Raw genomic sequence first — 21282 nt, forward strand, 5'->3', positions numbered from 1 at the left:
TCTGGTTTTCAGCAAGATCTTTTATTTACCTCCTGGTCCCCACCCGCGTCCCGGGAGCACAGGCAGCTGGGGACGGGTGTGGGCTGTCAGCTTTGCAGACGGAGAGCAGTCAGGATGCAGACAGATCATGCACCTCAGTGACTCTTTGACAAGAAACTGCAGGAGGAGGAGGAGAAAGACTTCGGGTGGGGCAGAAATCTCTGCCCTTTCCTGCATCCTAATCGCTGAAAAAGATGTGTAAGAAAGTGTACTCAAATGCAGACACGGGTTCTTTATGCTGGACCCGGACGCAGGATAAACTGTGTGTTCCATGCCGCTCCATGGTTTTATCGACCCAACTCTGCAATAATACATTATTCCAAAAATGCCTCTCTCGTGTGGCTGGAGGCGACTCCTTTACACGTTGGCTGACATGGGGCCGTTTCCAGACTTGGCGCCATAAACCAGCCATGTCCTTCACCGGAGACCAACAAGCCAGCACTGAGACCGTGGGTCCTTCGGGTCTGCAGGTCGCCCGGGGTCCTCACGAGCACATACTGGCTTGGTGGGCGGGGAGCCGGGGCTGCGCCCTTGTGTGGTGACAGGCACAAGGCCGACACCAGCGTGATCTCCGAGCCCAGCGTTTGAACGTTTATGTACAGAAAGACAAATGGAAAATCACAGGCAGCAGAACTCCAAAGCAAAAAAACAGACACGTCCTGGGCGGACGGACCTACGATTCCCAGTTTTGCCAGAGAAAGGCTTTTCCAGAACGTCCCTGGAGGAGGGAGGTCTTGCTTGCCCCACCTCGGCGCCCGCGGGCCAGCCTGATGGTCTGAACGCTCATCGCCGTGGACTCCACACAGCTCAAGCGGGGAACCTCCCGGGCCCGGTTTGGCAGTAGGACTTCTGTAGGCAGTGAGGTAAGCGAATCACGCATTCAGAGCCTGATCCGAGGGAGCCCTGGCTGGGCTCTCGGAGGAGAAGACACCACCAACCCTGGCTCTGTCGGAAAGCCACGTTTATGGAGACGCCTCTGGTCCTGCCAGCCCGAGGCTCTTGCCATGAGCGAGCTCACGGGGCTCGGGGTGAGGTGAGCAATGGTGGGTCGGCCCTGCCCCTGACCAGGGCCACCGTGCCCACGCCGCAGCCGGCTGGGGCCGGGTGGCGATGCTGACCGCAGACTGCCCCCTGCCCTGGGGCAGCGGAAGGGTCCCCAGGTGACTGTAAGAGCAGCAGAGGCCATGTTCGCCAGCTCTCTGCTTTGCAGTTTTTTGGTTGGTTTTTTTGTTTGTTTGTTTTCCTCTTAAGATGACCACAAGAAGATTTATGTTATTACATTCAGACAAGTAACCGTTTGGCAGCTCTACTTGGGAGCTCTGACAGACCAGGTAGCGGCGAGCGTGAACGCCCGACGACAGGGACAGTGGGCCGCTGGGCGCAGAGCACGGGAACGTGCTTTTAGGCAGAAAGGGATCACAGAAGCAAACGATGGGAAGGGGAAAAAAAAATCTAAGGAAATACAAGCTGGAAATTCCCTACTGTTCAGTAACCAAAGGAAAAAGGGACCCAACGTGATCTTAAAAAACACAAGTCCCAAATGCAAGCTCTCGGCTGAGGCAGGTTTCTGAGCATGGGGTCCAAACGGGGCCGGGGGGGCTGGGCCGCACCCCCGTCTGCCCAGGCAGACCCACTGTCACTCCTGGCGACTCCAGCGCGACCAACGTTCTCATCGTCCCGGAGCAAAGATGAAATCCAGGGCCTGCCGCTCGGCCGCCGCGACGTGCGGGTGCCACAGATCCACCATGAAAACCACCCGGGGGCCGTCCTCCGCCGAACCTGGGGAGGGGAGGGGAGGGCGGCGAGAGAGGAGAGGGTCAAAGCACCCCCAAGCCAGGACCCCTGCGGAGACGGACCCACGCGGGCAGCGACCCCTCCTGTCCCCTGGCACAGAGCGCAGGCTCGCCTTCTCTCTGAACAAACCCTAGGAGAAGGCCCCAGAAGGTTCGGAGCAGAGTGCAGGGCACGTTTAGGGCAGGAAAGCTACTGCGTACGGTCCTCCCGTGGCGGACCCGCGACATCTGTCCAAGCCCACAGAACGGACAACAGCAAGGGTCAACCTTCACGTAAACTATGACGCGTCCGCTGTTAACAAACGGGCCACGGTCATGCAAAATGTTAATAAAGGGAAAATATATGTGGGGGAAGGTCACTTCAAGGGGCGAACACTCTGGACTTTCTGCTCAGTTTTTCTGGAAACTAGAAACTGCTCTAAAAAATAAAATTGAAGTATATATAAGCATACATACGTATATATTTAAAGGTGGCCACAGAGCAGACAGGCACTCACCTTCGTGGAACGCAGTATGCAGGAAGGAATCATCGAAGAGGAGGCAGCGGCCTTCTGCCCAGCACTGGGGCTCCCCTCCCACCACCAGCTCACAGCCACTTGGGGTTTTCAGACCTGGGGGAGAGGAGAGAGGAGAGGATGAAGGTGGGCAGGACCAGGATGCTGGAAGTCAGGAGGGCAGCCTTTGGGGGGGCGGCACTCAACTTCCGAAGCCCCGCTTTCCCCCTCACTCACCCCTTGGGAGCCCCAGTGGGAGGGGAGAGGAGAGGGCAGTCTGCTAGGACAGAGCCAGGCTGTGCACCCAAATCCCCACTGTACTCCCCAGAAAACCTCCCTCCTCCTGTGGCTTAATCTGCTCTGGGCCAGGGATGCCTCTGACGAAAGCACTGACCAACCGAGGCTTGCACCTCACCTTGAGACTCCTGAAGCCCAGCCATGGGACCCCTGGAGGTCGAGGGAGGCGGGATCAGACCTCCACCTGCCCCAGAGGCAAGGGCTGCTCCAGCTGAGAATAAAGATGCTAAGACCCTCACAGCACCCTCCTCTTTGGGGTTCATCGCAAGGCCCGAGCATGGCATGTTCATAGTCCAAGTTTCCCCAGCCTCACTCTGGGAAGCCGGAGACACCCCTAAAGAAATGTCGAGCTTTGAGAGGTAACAAACTGACACCCTCAGAGAGGGAGCTGTTATGTTCAACACAAGTGTGGGGCAGGGGGCTCGGGTATATAACCCCGGACACAGGGTCTGCTTGAAACGCTGCTGTGAGTGCACGTTCACACCCCCATCTCCAACCCGAGGGTCTGAAGGACGCTGGGCCCCTGGCACTCTGGTCGCCTAGGCACCACGTGGCCACCTAACTGATTGGGAAGAGGGTGGGTGGGCCCTGCATGGTGGGCTTGTGTCTCCAGCGTCCCAGCCTGACAATCATGACCCCGGGCCAGTCAGCACCCACCGCTCTGATTTAACATCCTCCCAACATACAGGAAACAACTTCCGAACAGCCCAAGGATTTCATGTACCCGCTGAACCACAAATGGATGGCTCCAGGAAGCATGGAGGGAGGCAGAATTGAAACAAGAGGCCGTGAGGGGGAGAGGGCAAGACAGAGGACCTGGGGTCAGACAACCACCTTTATGTGCTGGGTGACTTTAAGCAAACCACTCCACCTCTCTGAGCCGTAGCTCTTCATCTGTAAAGAGGGGCCGTGGGCGTACTTGCCTTCCAGGCTGTGTGACCACTGTCCTTGCTACCAACCACTGAAGACTTACTGTGAGCAGGTTTGCATTAAACACTTTACAGACATCACCACACATGCTTTCCAGATGCAGCAACTGAGCCTTAGAGAAGTTCAGTGACCTGCTGGGAGTGCTATTCAGTCCTGTGGGAACTGAAATTCAAACCCCAAGCTATCTGGCTCCGTGGAACAGGCTGGTCCAACACTGGACAGTATGATGAAGTGTGAGCTGACAGGTCAGTAGCAGTGACGCTAAGTGGTTGTCAATTTCCCCGCAGACGGTCAGTTTCAGCTCTCAATAGCACACTCTACTGGATCAGCTGACACAGTCCATTCTGCCTCTGGAACCACCCTCTCCCACTACCTTGACAACTTCTGGGGGGAGGTCAGGGTCGTAAAGGGGTTCAGCCTGCCACTCACTGGCCCCAGTGGAGAGCCCCGCGGGCCACATCCTTCCGTGTGTCCCCTCACTGCTTGGTTCGGGTGCAGAAGGCCTTTAGGAATAGGTGGTTCTCTGCAGGGACAGTCCACCCCAGGGTTTCAGAAAGGAGCTCCCCTTTCTCTGGGTGGTGATTCACTACCAGCCCCCACAGTACAACAGAAAGACATCCCGGCTTGTGCTTCCCGGCCCTGGTTCCCTCTCCTCTGCCTCCCTCCCCTGTGCCCCAGCCTCCCTGCGGCCCACCATCCCTGCCAACTGCCAAGCCAGCCTGGCGGGCAGGAACAGTCAGCACCCCCACAGACAGAGCATCTGGGTAGCTCCTGGGGATAGACAGGCCCCCACACTGCCTCGGTGGTCCTACGAGCCCGGCCTCTCTGGCTTAGGGCTCGCTGCATTGTCTCCACCACCCACGAACGGAGACGAGAGACAGGAGGAGAAAGGGCTCTGTCCAGCGAGGCCCCGCCTCTGGAGGCTGGCAGCTGGCCTGCAGGGCGGGCAAGGCGGACACGAGCTGACCCGCTTGCATCACCCATCCAGACAGCCAAGAACACCAGCAATACTCACGAAGGGACGAGAGCCCGACTGGGCTTCCTGATGAGAATGTGGACGTGCACGTGTATTTTCCTCTACTCTTTCCTGCGGGCCGGGCACCTGCCTCCTGGCTAACATCTGCCTAGTTAGTTCCAGGGGCGGTTCCCTGGAGGCCTGTGGCAGTGGCTGGGGACATCGCAGCCCCTACACGCTGCAGGGTGATGGCTGGGCGGCATGGAGAGGGGTTAAGCGATGCCACGTCTAGTGGAAGCTGGGAGCAGGCTCGGCAAACTTGTGCCGGCTGGAGGCACTAGGGCTGCAGTCACACAGAAATGACACCCCCAGTCCCAATGAAGACAGAAGGCAGAAGAGGAGGCGGCATGGGGTGAGCATTTCCAGGGCACAGTTCCGGGACCACAGGGGCCTCCCCACGACAGCCAGGTAGCTGGTGGGGGTGTGGCCACCAGCACGTACCAGGCCCTCCCTGCCCCTGACCTCGTCTCCCCACCCCCAGTCAACACACAAGGTCCCAGGAGTCTCACACGCCCCGTTTCCTTTCTGGGTGGACACATGTAGGCGGGACAGAGAAGAGAAGGAAACAGCAAACCCCGCCCTGGCGCGCACCCTGGCCACGGCATAGCCCACGCCGGTGGGCCGCCTTCCAGGCCGCCTGCTGTCCAGGGTGACACGGATGACCCAGTTTCTCTGGTGGCAGGCGGCACTCGGGGAGGGGAATGACAGGTCATAAAGCGGTCCGTGCAGACACGTATTACAAACACGCGCGTGTACACGGCACCGATACACAACAGGCATTAATACCCAGGGGGCGGATCCTGAGTGTTCTTGCCACCAGCCCTTCCTACTCACGCTGCCTGGGATTCTGCCTCAGATGCCCTTCCCTACGCATCGCTCTGAAGCTTTCAAAAAACTTACAAGGAGAACCTTTAAGAACAGCATTGCTCCCTGCGCCCACAGCCTGAATCCCTCAGCCTGACGAGGGACCCCTGTGGTTTGCTCCCACCGGCCGGGCCAAGCTCAGCCCACCAGTGGACTTCCCAGCCCCGGGGGATGGCTCTTCCCTCGCTCCACCTGGGTGGTCCCGGGGTCCTGCAGGGTCAGACCCTCCTCCCCAGAGCAGGCCACCTGCAGCGCCTGGGTCCCCTGAGCTCAGAGCGCGTCCCGGTGCGTCGCACAGAGACTTTACTGACCACGACCATCACTTAAGACGATCATCTCACGTCTCTGAATAACCAGAGCCCCCTTTACCCGACTGCCCTTCACCTGCAAAGCACTCAACACACAGGACATACTTCTAATCGTCCAAACAGCCCTCCAGGTGGGTACTACACCCACTGCAGAGAGGAGAAAACGGAGGCACAGCTTCCGCACCTACCCAAGGCCGCCTGGCAAACGGGCTAAGCCAGGATCTGAGCCCAGGCGTGTGCGCTTCCGGACTCGGCACATTTTCTGCTGTCTCCTGGGGCGGGGCCACGTTCTTTGGGCTAGTTTCTCACACTCCCGACACACCGTTTGATCATGAAGGCCCTAGCTGCCGGTGATCGAATGCTGCCACGAGCCAGGCGCCGTGTCAAGTGCCCGTGGAAGATGCTACTCTGTTGAAACCTCTCAACGCTCCTGTGAGTGAGTACCATCTGCTCACCTTACAGATGTGGAGACTGAAGCCCGAGGAGATACAGTTACTGCACAGTCTCACAGCCGGCCACGAAGCCAGGCCACTCCCTCCAGGGCCCCGATCGTGTCCTGCTTTTACTCTTGAGATACGCAAAACGGTGTCAACTGCCTGAATCTAAGTCTTTTCTCTTTTTTGAAGCAGTAAAGCCCTGTGTGCAGTCCTCACAGACAGAGAGGAGGAGCAGAGGGACCCAGGGGAGAGGGGCTCAGGCCCCCCGCAGCCCCGAGGTCCCCTGCGGAGCCCAGTTCTGATAGCCCTGCTCCAGCCCCTCCTGGGCTCCTCCACATGCTTGTCCTCCATCCACGCCACAGCTGGGGCGGTCACACCACTATGCTGGGCCTCGCTCAGGCTCTTCTGGTCTGGGATACTAACCTGTGGCCCCGTTGCCCTGTTAACCAACATGTTATCTCGACTCACCAGGGAGGAGGCATTCTGGAGAACTAATGTCCCTCTTCACTGAGTAGCATTTGAGCCTGCTTCTATTGAGTGCTCACTCTCTGTCCCACTCCAGTGTTCTTGCCTGGGAAATCCCACGGACAGAGGAGCCTGGCAGGCTATAGTCCACGGTGGGGGGGCAAAGAGTTGGATACGACTTAACTAAACAACAACTCTCTCTAGCAGGCTCTGCTTGAACAAAGGCTTCACAACTCACATTACCAACACAGCTCTGTAAGAAATAATCCTTTTTCCCTCCTCCACTTTCCAAATGGGGTAACTGAGGCCCAGAGAGGTGGACTCACTCGCCCAAAGGAACCCAGCCGGCTCATGGTGGAGCCAGGATGCAAACACAGGCAACGTGACTGCAGACCCTGTTCTCAAAACCACCACCACACATGCTACACTTATTACCAACCTCCTTAGAGGCGGAACAAAATCAATGTAACACCAAGCAACACCTCATCCTTGGGATCAGGAAGGCACTTGGGCATCTTCCGGCCTCCTGGACATCCTGACAAACCTCCAGAACCTCCCCAACAGCCTCTGGCTCTAGAGCTACCCTGTTCCACACAGCGGCCACAGCCAGATTTTTACATTTGGATTAAAGTAAAAATCGAGCTCCTTAGTTACACTGGCCATATTTCAGGCCCTCTACAGTCACATGCGGCTGGTGGCTCCCACCCCGGACAGGGCAGACAGGGCCTCTGGACGGAGCACCTGTCACCGAGTAGGTTGATACTGACCACGCCTTTTTGACTCAATCTCTGCCGCCAACACTGCGTGCACCTGACCCATCGATTTCTGATCAGAGTGCCGGGAAGCGCGCGCAGCCTCCGCGGGGCGGGCCTCGGGCCGGAGGCCCCGCCCCCACCTACCTAAATGGCACCGGAGGCGGATGTTGGTGGGGCCGTAGTGCTCCGTGATGACGGTGCCAGGGCTCAGCACGGACAGGCACGCGTTCCCAAAAACATTGTTGCCAATACAGGTCCGAAGGCTTCCCAGCAAGCGGTACGTCCGTGGGCACTTCCTGCAGTTCCGGGGGACGCAGACCCCCTGGTTGACCAGGTAAAAGGTGACCCACTCGCCGCTGGGGGTGCTGTTCAGCTTCCAGCCCTGCGGAAGGCTGCAGTTCGAGAAGGCTTTGTAGAGGGTCTCGAACTCGCACAAGATGGTCTGGAAGTTGCGCTCCAGCAGCTCCACGTCGTGCTTCTGCGCCTCCCGCGAGAAGTAGGGCGCGGTGGGCAGGTCGGGCAGGAAGAAGACCTCGGGCTTCTGGATGGACGGCCGGCTGCTGAGGTAGCGGCCCTGCTCGCGGATGCCCTTGTGGATGCGGCCCATGCCGGACCACGAGTAGCGCTTGGCGTACTCCTGCAGGTTGTGGTAGAGCTTCTGGTTGAGGCCGTCGCTGTGGCTGCAGCGCACGCACTCGGCCGACTGGCAGTACACGAAGCCGTTCTGCAGCCCCGCCGCGTCGGGGCCCTGCATCAGGGCGTTGACCGAGGCGTAGGCCCGGGGCTGCTCGCGGCCCACGTGGTAACAGTACCACACGAACAGGGCCAGCAGGCAGGCCACGCTGACCGCCGCCGTGGTGTCGCAGTCCCGCACCGACTGGATGCCGGCGGCGATGCAGTCCCTCAGGCCGTCCAGCGACCAGCCCCAGGCCGCCAGCCACTCGAGCGACATTTTGGGGGGGGGGGGGGAGCTGTCGGGGGTCCGGAGCGAGGTCAGCAGAGGTCAGTCCTCGGGGGTCCCGAGGGCGCCCACGCTGTGCAGCCTAGCGCCGGGGGCGGGGGGCGGCCGGGGCCGGCGGGGGCATGGCGGCCGCGGGTCCTGGGTTGCTGCCGCCAGTGGCATGGACAGACCTCTGTGCCCACCGCTCCAGTCCCGGCGGGAGTCCCTGTGGGCAGGGCGAAGGAGCGGCTTGAGGTCGCCTTTGGACGTGGTGGGGTGGGTCACCGTGCAATGTTAGGCAATCCAAACCTGAGATTAAAAAAAAAATAATAAACCGGCATTAATTTTTACACTTGGAAAAGTCCTCAGCTAAAATGCAAAAAGGCCCAGAGCGTTTGATCAGATCCCTGTTGGAAGAGGACACACTTCTCATCTTGTACATTCTTCCTGCATTTCCCAAAAGGCCGGTGGTGTCTAATCTGGGTCAAGTACTGTTGGATAATTACAGCAGTCCCATCTGTTTTGTGTCCTCAGGAGGTGCTATGATCCCCACTTTATGGATGAGGAAACTGAGGCTCAGAGAGGTCCTATAACCCACCCCAGTTCATGCAGCTGGGGCAGGGCCACAAGGCCCATCTCACTTCAAAGCAGGATCTACTGCCGGACTCTTGTAAAGTAGGTATGTAATAAACACTTCTTCTCCCTAAATCCCTGTAATGGAACCTCCCCGACCAGGGACTGAACCCTCACCCTCTGCAGTGGAAGCTGGGAATCTTAACCACTGGACCAGTAGGGAAGCCAAATCTCTTGTAGTTTTTATTAAAGAGAAATCTGGATTCAAAAGCATCTTACAAATGGCAAAGGCACTTAAAACCTCATGTTCTCCATTTTACTTTCTCTTTCACGGCACTTCATCGTTCTTGTTTATTTAATCTCTCTTGCCCTTCTGACACAGGCTGGGCTTAAATCAAGCTGGAAAAGCAAGTGGGCTCCCTGGGGTCAATCTGTGGCAGACACTGGGCATTTTCTGTCTCCTCGCTTGGGAGACTACCTACTGGCCTCACCCATGGGACTATGAAGTGAAATGATGGACAGAATGAGAAGAGAAAAATAGAAACCCTTTCCGGTCTCTCCAAAACAGACAGAAGCGCTTTACCACTTAGCTCACTTATGTTTCGGGCCAATGTCTGGCAAGATGTTTTGGTCCAATATCTAGCACTGTTATTATCCTAATAATCTAAAAGATGATCAGAGCCCAGTTGTCTCATTACCAGTTGACGCATATACACTGTTGATACTATGTATAAAATAAACAGCTGATAGAAACATATTGTATAGCAAGGGAACCCTAACTAATGTACTGGTCACCTAAATGGGAGGGGAATCAAAAGAGAGGGGATATATGTATATGTATGGCTGATGTGTTTTCCTGTGCAGTAGAAGCTAACACAACATTGTAAAGCAACTCTACTCCAATAAAACTAAAAAAGCAAAAAAAACCCAGAGATGTTTCCCAGTTGAAACTCTTTGTCCACCCTCTTTTTAATCAGATGAGAACAGCCAGGTCTATGTTCTACTACATATGTAGTAACATTCCCTCATCTCGAGGAGAATAATTCAGAAATTTTGTTTGGTACTACCCTTTCTCCTCTCCCCCAGAAATATGTGAAGGTAACTAACAAAAACGGGAAAGCGGTACCCTCCTCTTTCTCTGGGGACTAAGTTTGGCCTAAGTGTTCTTGCAACGCAGCAGAAAGGTTAAGAACCCAAACCTGGCAGGTCACTCCCCTCTCTGTTTGCTCATCAGTGTCGACGGGAATGATGGGTTGAAAGTGCTTATGATCGTGTCATCATCTAGCGACATCTACGACATGTGGACTCCCATCTCTATGAGCCAGCAAACCAAAGGTGGGCCGTCAGGGAAAGGTACCTTGGGAGTGAGAATTCCAGCAGCCAAAGGTAAACTCTTGTTGCCACACACCTCAAGGGACTTTTTCTTTTGTCCCCAGACATGCAAAGCTATTAAAATGAAAGGGAACCCTTAGCTTCTCCTTAACTCCCTACTTTTTATCTTCCCAGCTTAGGTTGAATCACTTAACTATGATATTTAGTAAGTCAGAAACACACATGCTGAATATTCATGGACATTTTTTAAGTTTCTAGGAAAAATACAAGAGTGGGGAGGTTAGAAGCTAAATTTTTGTCCTCATGCATCCTCCATTTCCTCACAGATTCGGGAGAAAGGGAAAGGCTGGGTCCCTGAACGCAAAGAGCCCCTCCCCAACCCCGCCCGGGGCCCTGGTCCTTGGCTGGTCCTCCCATCACTGGCAGCTGTTTCCTCTTAAAGACCAGGGAAGGAAAATCCTGCAGAGAGGTGTTTTGCTTGCAAGCCTCCTCCCAAACAGAACCCCAGGATTCTTGAAATTCAGTGTGAAACTAACATCTGCGTGATAGCAAGCACTTTTACTAAAAGGATTTCCCCCCTCACTTCACTGAGCTGAAGCCCTAATTGGAACTTTTACACCAAATCTCTCAGGAGGAAAGGTTTTTCTTAAAGGTTCCAAGAGTGAGATGATGATCATTTAACAAACACCTGTTAAGTGTTAGTTCCCATCAGCCTTGACTACGGTTCAAATAAATCAAAATGAAGACACCAGGGGACTGGGTGGATGACAGGGGCTTCTCTCCACTGGACAACCACACCGCTAACCCTCCCCACCCCACCCCCAGAAAGCCTCATTCTGTACAACGCCAGCCATGAACACTCCTTGGGCTGAGCTCGAAACAAAACGCAGCAGAGGCTCCTGCTTCCCCAAACCCCAGTTTCAGACCCTGCTCACGAATTCACAAACAGTACCGAGAGCTCATGGAAGGACTCTTCACACCTGTCCCTTACTTTTAGCCAAACTATCCTGGCAGAACCTGAGCCCAGAGGTGGATTAACAAGCTCACAGCTGAAATGTGACACTTAAATTAAACCTTTACCTTTGCAGGGTGATTGGCAGTTTATCAAGCACTGGTTTATCAAACATCTGACCCTCACAGACCCCAGCCCTCCAGCTGGAAGGGCATGAATTTCACCAAGCTCCATCCCTGCCCTTCCCCCTCCCCCCACCCAGCTCTTGCTTCAGTGATTTCCAGCTTTCTTTACACATCTGTTCCACGGCTGTCCTCATCAGGGAGGGGGACACCTCATTGCTGTCCTGCACTTTAATAACTCTAGATCTTAAAAGTCAGTCGGCTCTGGGGAATAGGGTCTGAATTTGTCACCACTTTTGAGTGAACAAGTCCCATCACACACAACTTTGGGTACAATGAATATCTAGGAAAGAGACTCAATTCTAACCTGGTTAGTCCAGTTACATCACCAGTTCAAGAGGTTGCCCAGTGCTAAAGAGCTTTTGCTCACTCTCAGGGTATGGTCAGGCCACCCTAGAAGACCCCCAAGGAGCAGGACAAGTGTGATGCATGTAACCAGGAGCCTGCTCAGAGCCAGCCCTCTTCTGCAGGGAACCCGAGACCTCTCTTCCTCACTTTCTTGGCCAGCTTTTTCAGAAATCCACCCACTCAGGAGACGGGGAAAAGGGGAGGGCACAGGATAGGTTAAGACAGATGGTGACCACCAGGAGGGCGGGGGCGGGGGTTGGGGGGAGGATGAGGAATAGGACAATGAATAAAGTATTAACAGGAAAAATGGGCGATTAAGGAAGACGGCTTAAGGTGATACCTCATGGGACAGGTGAGCGAGGGTCACCACGGGAGACAGGGGGAAGTGGGTGATGCACAGGGGGGGGGGGGGGGGGGGAGCAAGCAAGGGAAAAGGACCAAGCAGGATGGTCACCGAGGAGGGTGATGGGGGTGGGGGGTGTGAACACGGCGGACAGGGTCGCGAGGGGCCACAGGGAGGAAGAGGAGGATGCCCGGGCCGCGAACACTGCCGAGGTGGCGGCGCTCAGGCACGTAGCGAGCGCCTGGCGGCGGAGGGCCCCTCCGCGGGGCCAGGATGCCGGGCGCTAAGCATCCTCGGAAGCTGCACCGCCGGGCGTGGGGACCGCGGGCCTGCAGCCGCCCGGCCCCCGCCGCCTCCTCCCCGTCTCGCAGGGATCGGCCCGGCCGCGCCGCCCTCCAGCCCCGCAGCCCCGGGAGACCCCCGCTTACCTGTGCCCAGGCGCGCGGGGCGGAGGGGGCGGCCGCTGGGGCCGGGGCGACGCCGCCGCCCGAAGGCGCGGACGCCTGGACGCCCCCTGCCCGCGCCGCGGAGCCGCCGGAGCCGGAGCCGGAGCTGGAGCCGAGCCGGTCCCCCCGCCGGTGCCGACGCCGCGCTGCGCTCCGCGGGGACCACAACTCCCACAATGCCGCGCGCGGCCGGGCGGCTCGGGGAAGGGGCGCGGGCGGGGCGGGCGCGAGGCGGCCTGTGGGGCGGGGCCGAGACCCCCGGCGCCCGGCGGCTCCCCCCACGGGTGCTGCGTAACCCGGGGTCCCGACCGCGCCGCCCGCCTCGCGTGGCTTTGGCGGCCGCGGCCCGGAGCGGGGAGACGCACTGCCCACGCGGCCCCAGGGCGCGCGCAGGCGGGGCGGCCGGGCGTTAATTCCCCGCTCCCGGTTCTCCCTGGGTGCTGCTGTCCGTTCCCCCTCCCTTGATCTCCTCTCTCTCCCCACTCTGGTTCTCTCCCTCCTACATTTGCTCCTCTCCTCTCTCCCACCTTCCCTCCCTCACTTCCTCCTGCCCCTGACGTGACACCCTTCTTGCCTTGACGTATTGATTCACCATACACTTATAAGGCCTCTTGGGCCCTTGGAATGAAACCGCAAATCAAACAAGATCCTTAGTTATCATGGGAAGTGCATTCGTCCGATAATTACTGGGCAGCCTCTCTGGAGAATGGCCACCCACTCCAGTATTCTTGCCTGGAGAATCCCACGGACAGAGGAGCCTGGCGGGCTACCGTCCACGGGATCGCAAGAGTCTGGACACGACTTAGCGACTAAACCACCATCACCCTCTCCGGGGCTGACCCTGCGCTCCCCAGTGAGCTCCGACAGGGCCCCTGCCCGCAGGGAGTCACCATCTAGCCAGGAGTAGGGGGATGCCCAAGTGATCACAGGGGAAGTGAAAGTCGCTCAGTAGTGTCTGACTCTTTGTGACCCCATGGACTAAATAGTCCATGGAATTCTCCAGGTCAGAATACTGGAGTGGGTAGCCAGTATTTTCGCCAGGGGATTTTCCCAACTCAGGGATTGAACCCAGGTCTCCCACGTTGCAGGTGGATTCTTCACCAGCTGAGCCACTGGGGAAGCCCCAAGTAATCACAGGTACAAACCCACAATCACCTACCAGGCAGAGTGGTACCAGGACAAAGGACAGGATGGGATGAAGGTGATTAACACAGGGCCGAATGCGGGGATGGAGGCCCCAGGGATGCCTCTCTGAGCAAGGGGGTGTTTGACCGAAGACCTGTGCAAGACAAATAAGCCTACAGGGGCCACAGGTTGGATCGTTTGATGGGCACCAGGGGAACTGTGCACAGGTGAGTTGGAACACCGAATGGGACTGCCAGCCCACAGTCCATCTGTTCTGTTCCAGAATCTACTTGTAGCTGTCCCAGAATCCACCTCTCCCTGTCCCAGAATCCACCTTGGTCATTCCTAAAACCCACCTCTACTCATGTCTAGAGTCTTCACCTCTTTCATGTCCCAGAATCCATCTCACGTTTTTCCAGGAACCTACCTCTACTGTGTCCCAGAATCCACTTGTCTCTCTCAAAAACCACCTCTAACCATCTCTATTAGAGCCCCAAATCCACATCTATTGTGGCCCAGAATTTACCTTTGCCATATCTTAAAATCCACTTCATCCCTGTCACCTCCCCACTTTTCTTAAGTCCAAAGGAGGAAGAACTTTTTTTTTTTTTCACCTCTTTTATTCTACTAAAATAAACCAAGATGCATACATCGGGAAACTGTAAAATGCATCCAGATTTGCTCCAAGTGTGGGTAATCGACACGGGTATCAGATTTAGAAACATTAAACATGCTGTGTCTTTTCACTGCCAGACTCGCAGTGGTTGAGCCTGGGTAGGGTAGAGAAGATGGGAGGGTATTTGGTGCCTCTCACATTCAGAAAGTTGCTCAAATTTAGACTTCTCCAAAGACACATATATTCAGTCACTGCATCACCCTGACAAGGATGAAAAAGAAAACTATTTCTTCCTAGTTGTAAATGTGTGTTCCATTACTGGACCACACCATCTGTAGTACATTATGAATTAATATGGTCTATAAATCTCGTAATTATCTTTGACCAGTGCAATTATATAGCTCTGTATTTGTTAAGAGTATTTATTTTTCAGTGGCGACATTACCATACACACATTCTACTAACCCTGCTTGCCATTCTTTCCTCTGGGAGATCCTGGAAGGTGAATTCCCCCACAGAAAAGGGTCTCGGGCCTTCCAAAGGGGACTTTTGGGTGAAAGCTCCAGATGAATTGTCACTGCACTAATGGAGGAGTTGAGATGAAGGCCAAGCACATGTAAATTGCCTGTCTTCAGCTTGGCTGTCACCAGCACCCTCCTCTCTCCCTGTCGTCTCTCGGGCAGTCATTCCCGACCCACTCTCAGGCTGCATACCCTATCATTATGCCATCTCGTACACTTGTGGGGTCCACCCAACTCCCTCCTCCTACAGATGGAGTCACTAGGGGTCCAGAGAGAAAACATGCCTTGCTCAATCAAGGTCACAGCAAGTCAGTAGAGGGATATGTAGACCCTCAACAAATACTTGATTGGTGCATGAAGCAAACTGGTATAGTGACTTTATAGAGCAATCTGGTAGCATTTGCTGAAACAAATGTATACCCTAAGAGCCAATAATTTCACCACTCTATAGGTACCCTAGAAAAATCCTAGTGTAGATACAGGAACAGTTACATTTTCAAGTTATATAACACTGTGCAGCTATTAAAAAGAGCTACATGTATGTATAAAAATATAAAGCTCCTGAACAAATGATAAAGCCAAAATAAGAATTATATAAGCAGTATAATTTCATTTACATAATACACACAAATACAACACAAAGCATTATGGTGTCTGTAGATACATACACATGTTTAGGTAAAGGCAGGATAAAAGCACTGGAAGAAAACCCTAGTATCTTCTCCTTTTTAAAACCTGAAATAAAAGGACTTCCCTGGCAGTACAGTGGTTAAGAATCTGCCTGCCAATGCAGGGGACATAGGTTTGATCCCTGGGCCAGGAAGATCCCACATGCTGCAGGGGCAACTATGGCCTGTGTGCCACCACTACTGAACCAATGCTCCAGAGTCCAAGCTCACAAAAGAAGCCACCGTAATGAGAAATCCACGCACTGCAACCAGAGAGTAGCCCCCGCTTCCCACAGCTAGAGAAAGCCCGCGTATAGCAGCAAAGGCCCCCTGCTTTCCAGGCAAATGCTATGCATTTGCAAATATACAGAAGTATTTTAATAGTTAAAAAAGAAAAGACACAGAGGTTCACGCTCATCACTCCTACCCATCACTGTACTGGGCCTTCTCACCAGTGCAATAAGGCAAGAAAAATAAATAGGAGGTATTGGAAAGAGTAATTGGAAAAAAAAAAGTTATTCATAGTAGCAACAATACAAAACTGTAAAAAACTCGGGAATGAATTTAATTAGAATGGGGAAGATGAAAAAAGTGAAATAAAAGTATTGAAGGGCACAGAATAAATTGTGAATAATGACAACATATGCAAAAATTCATGGATACCAAAGAGACGACATCATAAAACTGTCAGCTTCCCCGAATGATCTATAAAATTTAAATGAGTTTTTATGACCGTCCCCCTGTTTCTCATGCAACAAGATAAACTGATCTTAAAAAGTTTATAGAGAAAAAAAAGCAAAGGGCCAAGAAAGCTAAAGACAAAATGAAATTACCTAATAAAAAAATCAGCCAGGGATATGAGCAGTCAAGTCACACAAGAGGAAACACAAGTGGCCAATAACCAACTGGGAAGGTTGAGCATGCCCACTGCTCATGAGGGAAAGACAAACTAAAACCACAACAAGAAACTGCTCTGCTTTCATCGTGCTGGTAAAAATGAAAAGGCCAGCTGACGCCAAGTACTGGGGAGGCTGTGGAGCAGCGGCGCTCTTCTATACTGCTCGGGGAGTGTGCATTTGCACGCCCACTTGGCCCTCTGTTGCACACTCTGAAGGTGTGCACAATCCCCAGTGCTGCCATGCTCCCGCCACGCCCCTTCCTGGTATATATGTGCTCCAGGGCACTGATTTTGAAACTGAGGTTTCCACTGATGGTTGCAGAATTGATACAGTGAGTCATGACCGCAGTTTAAAATGATGAAATAGCTAAGACAGTTGTTTTTTGGTTTTTTTCAGCTAAGACAGTTTTGTCTTGTTTTGTTTTGGAAAGCGTCCTAAGAGTGCTGTGTATCTGTGTACGTGTGAGTGTTGCACTGGTCTCAGCATAGCATGCGTTTCTGATAGCTGGTGGTATCAGGTCAGCTTGAAAGCCTACCCGCTAGAGAAGTGTGCAGGCTGGGACACACACAGGAATGTACACTGCAACGTTTTGTGAAAAACTGGAGGCAGCAAGCGTTCATGGGAGGAAAGTGCACACATAGATTCATACAAACTAATATGATGCAACAGTTAAAGTGCTGGAGACAGAGCTAAATGTTTCAACACGGATAAATCTCCAAAATATAAAGTTGAGCTGGAAAAGGAAACTGTAGATTAGTATGCATAGGATAATATAGATGCTAAATGTGAACTCATGCAAAGAATGCAATCTGCTGTTTAGGAAACATATATATATATATTATATGTTATATATGCATGCACATATACATATTTGTGTTCACAGAAAATGTATATATTAATATATGTATTAATAGTAACAATCTTGCATGGGGACAATTAATGCAAATTCAGGGGGAGTTTCTTCTGAGGAGGGAGTACAGAGGAGAGAGGAGAGGGATTGGGGGAAAGGGTACATGGCAGGAAGGGCTTCAACAGTATTTTTAATATGTTATTCCTTTACAAAAACCAAGGGCTTCCCAGGTGGCGCTAATGGTAAAGAACCTGCCTGCCAATGCAAGGGACATAAGAGAGAGGGTTCAATCCCTGGGGTGGGAAGATCCCCTGGAGGAAGGCATGGCAACTCACTCCAGTATTCTTTCCTGGAAACTGATGCTAAAGCTGAAGGCCAACTCATTGGAAAAGATCCTGATGCTGGAAAAGACTGAAGGGAGGAGGAGAAGGGCGTAACAGAGGATGAGATGTTTGGATAGCATCACCGACTCATTGGACATGAGTTTAAGCAAACAACGGAGAGAGTGAGGACAGGGATCGCAAAGAGTCTGATATGACTTAGTGACTGAACAACACAAAAACCAAAGCAACAAAGCAAAATGTTAAGATTTGCTAAAAGTGAGGGGTGGGTCCATAAATGTCCTGTCATTCCCTATGAATGTGTGAACTCTTCTACAATTATAAATTATAAGGAGGCAATCTGATTAGGTAAAACAAACTTTGTTTTAAATGTTTGGGTTGCAAGTTTCCAAAATGACCTGAGCCACTGGGAGATTTTCCAGAACAGCTATTTCAACGGTGTTTCAACTTGGAGGTTCCCAGTAACCCAGTAAGGGCATAAAGAGGGGCCGAAGGGAGTGGGGTGACAGGCATGTGCCCAGGGTGTCTTAGTTGTTTGCCTCTGAGCAGCTGGCTTTTCATTAGCTTCCATATTTGGGCACCAAAATATCCTAAGACTAAAATAAGTGTGTAAACCACTGCCCTGGGCTACCCCAAACAAAAGGTAGGAAGCATTGGGAATAGGGTTCGGAGGAAGGATTGGAAGTCTGGGGTTAGCAGATGGAAACTAGTATACAGAGGATAGATGAACAGAAAGGTCCTACTGTATAACACGAGGAGCTAGATTCAATAAATATCCTGTGATAAACCACAATGGAAAAGAACAGGAAAAAGAATATATATGTAAAACTGAATCATTCTGCTGTAGAGCAGAAATTAACACAACATTGTAAATCAACTGTTCTTCAATGAAAAAAAAAAAAAGGTACAAGGCTTTGCTGTGGACACTATCAGGATAAGCCTGAGGCAGAAATCCTATAGGGAATAAGTTTGCATCTCCCCAGACGGCTTGATCACACTGGATGATACACTCTGATTAGGGAGCATATACAGAGGAGTAACTCTATCTGCCCAGAAAGCAGAGCCACACTTCCATGTTATCAAATGCCTAATGGGCTCCAAGAACACATCTAAATCACCTTGAGCAGATCCAATAAAGTGCTGCTAACATCTCCTTCGTGTCTGAACAGACGGTGAACTTCCTGCTTACAGTGCAAAGAGGGAGAAGCCTGCTGCTTGTGAAGCCCAGGAGAGCTCGCTGTAGACACTGGAGTTACAATGAATTCATCAGAATTTCTTCCCAAAGCCAACACCTGTTTCCGCCACTGTCTTTCACTGGGTCACCCCGCCCTTGAGCTGGCTCACTGCCTTCATCTGGACCACCCCAGTCATTCCCCGATCTCTAGAGGCTTTGAAGGGTAGGTGTGAAAACCTACTGGTCTCTGTGATGGAAAGACAGACATAAGAAGCACAACCAGGTTACTAAGCTCTTTAATAGAATCAGCCCTTTACCCAACTTGGAACAGACTTCAACCTCTAAATGGACTTGAGTGGGTTTTGCTCCCTTTCCCACCTTTAAGAGCCCTTCTTGGTGGTCATCGACTGTGATTAACATAGGCTTCCATTTCTGCACTCAGTGGGGGTTGATATTAAAATTATTTAACAACCAGCACACCATGGCAGCAACCATCAGAAAGGATCCAGACTATCAAAAGAACAGGCACAGCCGCATCAATGCCTACAGACCCGCAGCAGCCTCAGACCAAGTGGTAGAGAAATCTTATCTCCGTGGAATTTCATCCAGGCTGCCTCTGAGCTCAGCAGCAGACATATCTTAAAGCTACAAGCTAGAATGGAGAAGCATCTTCTTGTTCGGACCCCACTTTTCCACATTCCCAACAGAAGGAAGCTGTACTGCCCGTCAGCTACTTCCAAGCTCTGAGAAGTCACCTGCGAAGACTATTTATCCAACACGGAATTATTGAACATACACTCTGTGTGGTGTCCACTGAATACTCAGCAGTGATCGAGTATTGGTGGCCTCTGGCTGAAATCCAGCACAAAGGTACGTTTAGTGTGGCCTGCATGGGGCTTTTAAAAATTGTCAGTCTGAAGGCAGAAGATCTAAAAGACACTTCTCCAAAGAAGGCAGGCCAACGGGCCTATGAAAAGATGCTCAGTATTGCTCATAATTAGAGAAATCAAAACTACAATGAGGTATCATGTCACACTGGTCAGAATGACCATCATCAATAAGTCTGTCAAGAATAAACGCTGGAGAGGGCGCAGAGAAAAGGGAAGCCCTCCTACATCGCTGGTGGGAATGTAAACTGGTGCAGCCACTATGGAGAACTGTGTGAAGGTTCCTTAAAAAATTGAACACAGAGCTATCCCATGATCCAGCAATTTCTCTCCTGGGCATATATCCTGACAAAACTCTAATTCGAAAAGGTACATGCACCCCAGTGTTCATAGCAGCACTATTCACAATAGCTAAGACGGGAAAGCAATGTAAGTGTCCATCAATAGATAAAGAAGATGTGATACATACACACAGACACAATAAAATGTTAATCAGCCACAAAATGAATGAAATGTCAACTGCAGCTACGTGGATGGACCCAGAGATTATCATACTAAGTCAATAAGACAGAGAAAGACAAATAACTGTACAATGGAATCTAAAACGTGACAAAATGTGAAATCTAAAACATATGATGTGTGGAATCTAAAACATAATACAAATGAACTTATTTACAAAACAGAAACAGACTCACAGACATAGAAAGCAAACTTAAGAGTTATCAAAGGGGAAGGATAAATTAGGAGTTTGAGAGGAACAGATACACACTACGGTCCATAAAATAGATAAACAACAACAAGGACCTACTTTATAACACAGGAAACTATATTCAATATCCTGTAATAACCTATAATGGAGAAGAGTCTGAAAAAGTGTGTGTGTGTGTATATAACCAAATTGCTTTGTTGTACACTGGAAACACAACATTGTAAACAACTACACTTCAATTTAAAAATTTGTCAACCTTAAAAAATCAGAAGACAACACGTGCAAACCTGGATTTCCAGCTTCTTTTGAAAAAAACGGCAATTTGTGATCACGTCGGGCCAGATTTCAGCAAAACAGCAAATACGCTGGTAGGAGGTTTGCTGCAGTCACCGCCCCCCACCCCAGTGTCTACTGCTCCCAATACCAAGGACTGTCACTTGCTCCCATCACTGACTCTGCACTGTGTGTGTTTTTATACTAAGAACTATTCCCTGCTTTCATGTCTCTGTCAAAAGTGGGAAAACAAAAGCCAGACCAAGAGAGCTGAATGATTTTTATTAGCCTTGGCCACCTTCCTTGTTTATGTTACCTGACATGTTCGTAGGCACTTGAGTTTGTAGCTCCCGGAACACAGTGATGCCAAAAAAAAGAAAAAGACTTTAAAAAATGAATTTCTGCCTCTGAGAACTTGCAGGAGGGAGGATTAAACTTGACAAGCTTCAGAGCCGGCAGAGGGGAGGAAGGAACAGGGAGTGCAAAAGGCTTACAAGTGTGAACAATCTGGGCATGTTTACAAGTGGACGCAGGGTAGGACGAATTGGGAAATTCGGACTGACATGTGTAAAATAGATAGCTAGTGGGAACTTGCTATGAAGTTCAGGAAGCTCAGCTGGGTGCTCTGTGATGACCTAGATGCGTGGGGGGGTGGGGGTGGCAGGGAGGACCAAGAGGGAGGGGATGCAAATATGCATGTGGCTGA

The 21282-nt window shown here is 52.1% G+C and overlaps 1 protein-coding gene and 1 long non-coding RNA gene across 3 annotated transcripts in view; one reads left to right on the forward strand and one right to left on the reverse strand.

The window, feature by feature from the left end:
• On the reverse strand, positions 1–12987 carry ASPHD2 (aspartate beta-hydroxylase domain containing 2). The gene is made up of 4 exons (XM_043438046.1): positions 12496–12987; positions 7542–8646; positions 2330–2443; positions 1–1818 (listed from the first exon to the last, which is right to left on the reverse strand). Exons 2-4 carry the CDS (start codon positions 8347–8349, stop codon positions 1709–1711), a joined length of 1032 nt encoding a protein of 343 aa, XP_043293981.1. The 5' UTR covers positions 8350–8646; positions 12496–12987; the 3' UTR covers positions 1–1708.
• LOC122421755 overlaps positions 12009–21282 on the forward strand; it is a 20354-nt gene continuing 11080 nt past the window's right edge. For both annotated transcript variants that reach the window (XR_006263578.1, XR_006263577.1), the window contains exon 1: positions 12009–12076. This is a non-coding gene — a long non-coding RNA (uncharacterized LOC122421755). The remainder of the gene's footprint in view (positions 12077–21282) is intronic.

The sequence above is a fragment of the Cervus canadensis genome, chromosome 1, assembly GCF_019320065.1.
Source record: "Cervus canadensis isolate Bull #8, Minnesota chromosome 1, ASM1932006v1, whole genome shotgun sequence".
Lineage (NCBI taxonomy): Eukaryota > Metazoa > Chordata > Mammalia > Artiodactyla > Cervidae > Cervus > Cervus canadensis.

Excerpts from the sequence above, each read along its gene's own strand:
- ASPHD2 (XM_043438046.1), bottom strand. The coding sequence starts at position 8,349 with ATGTCGCTCGAGTGGCTGGCGGCCTGGGGCTGGTCGCTGGACGGCCTG. Across the intron at positions 2,444-7,541 it reads CCGCCTCCGGTGCCATTTAG|GTCTGAAAACCCCAAGTGGC; the intron begins GTAGGTGGGGGC and ends CCTCTCCCCCAG. Across the intron at positions 1,819-2,329 it reads GCATACTGCGTTCCACGAAG|GTTCGGCGGAGGACGGCCCC; the intron begins GTGAGTGCCTGT and ends TCCCCTCCCCAG.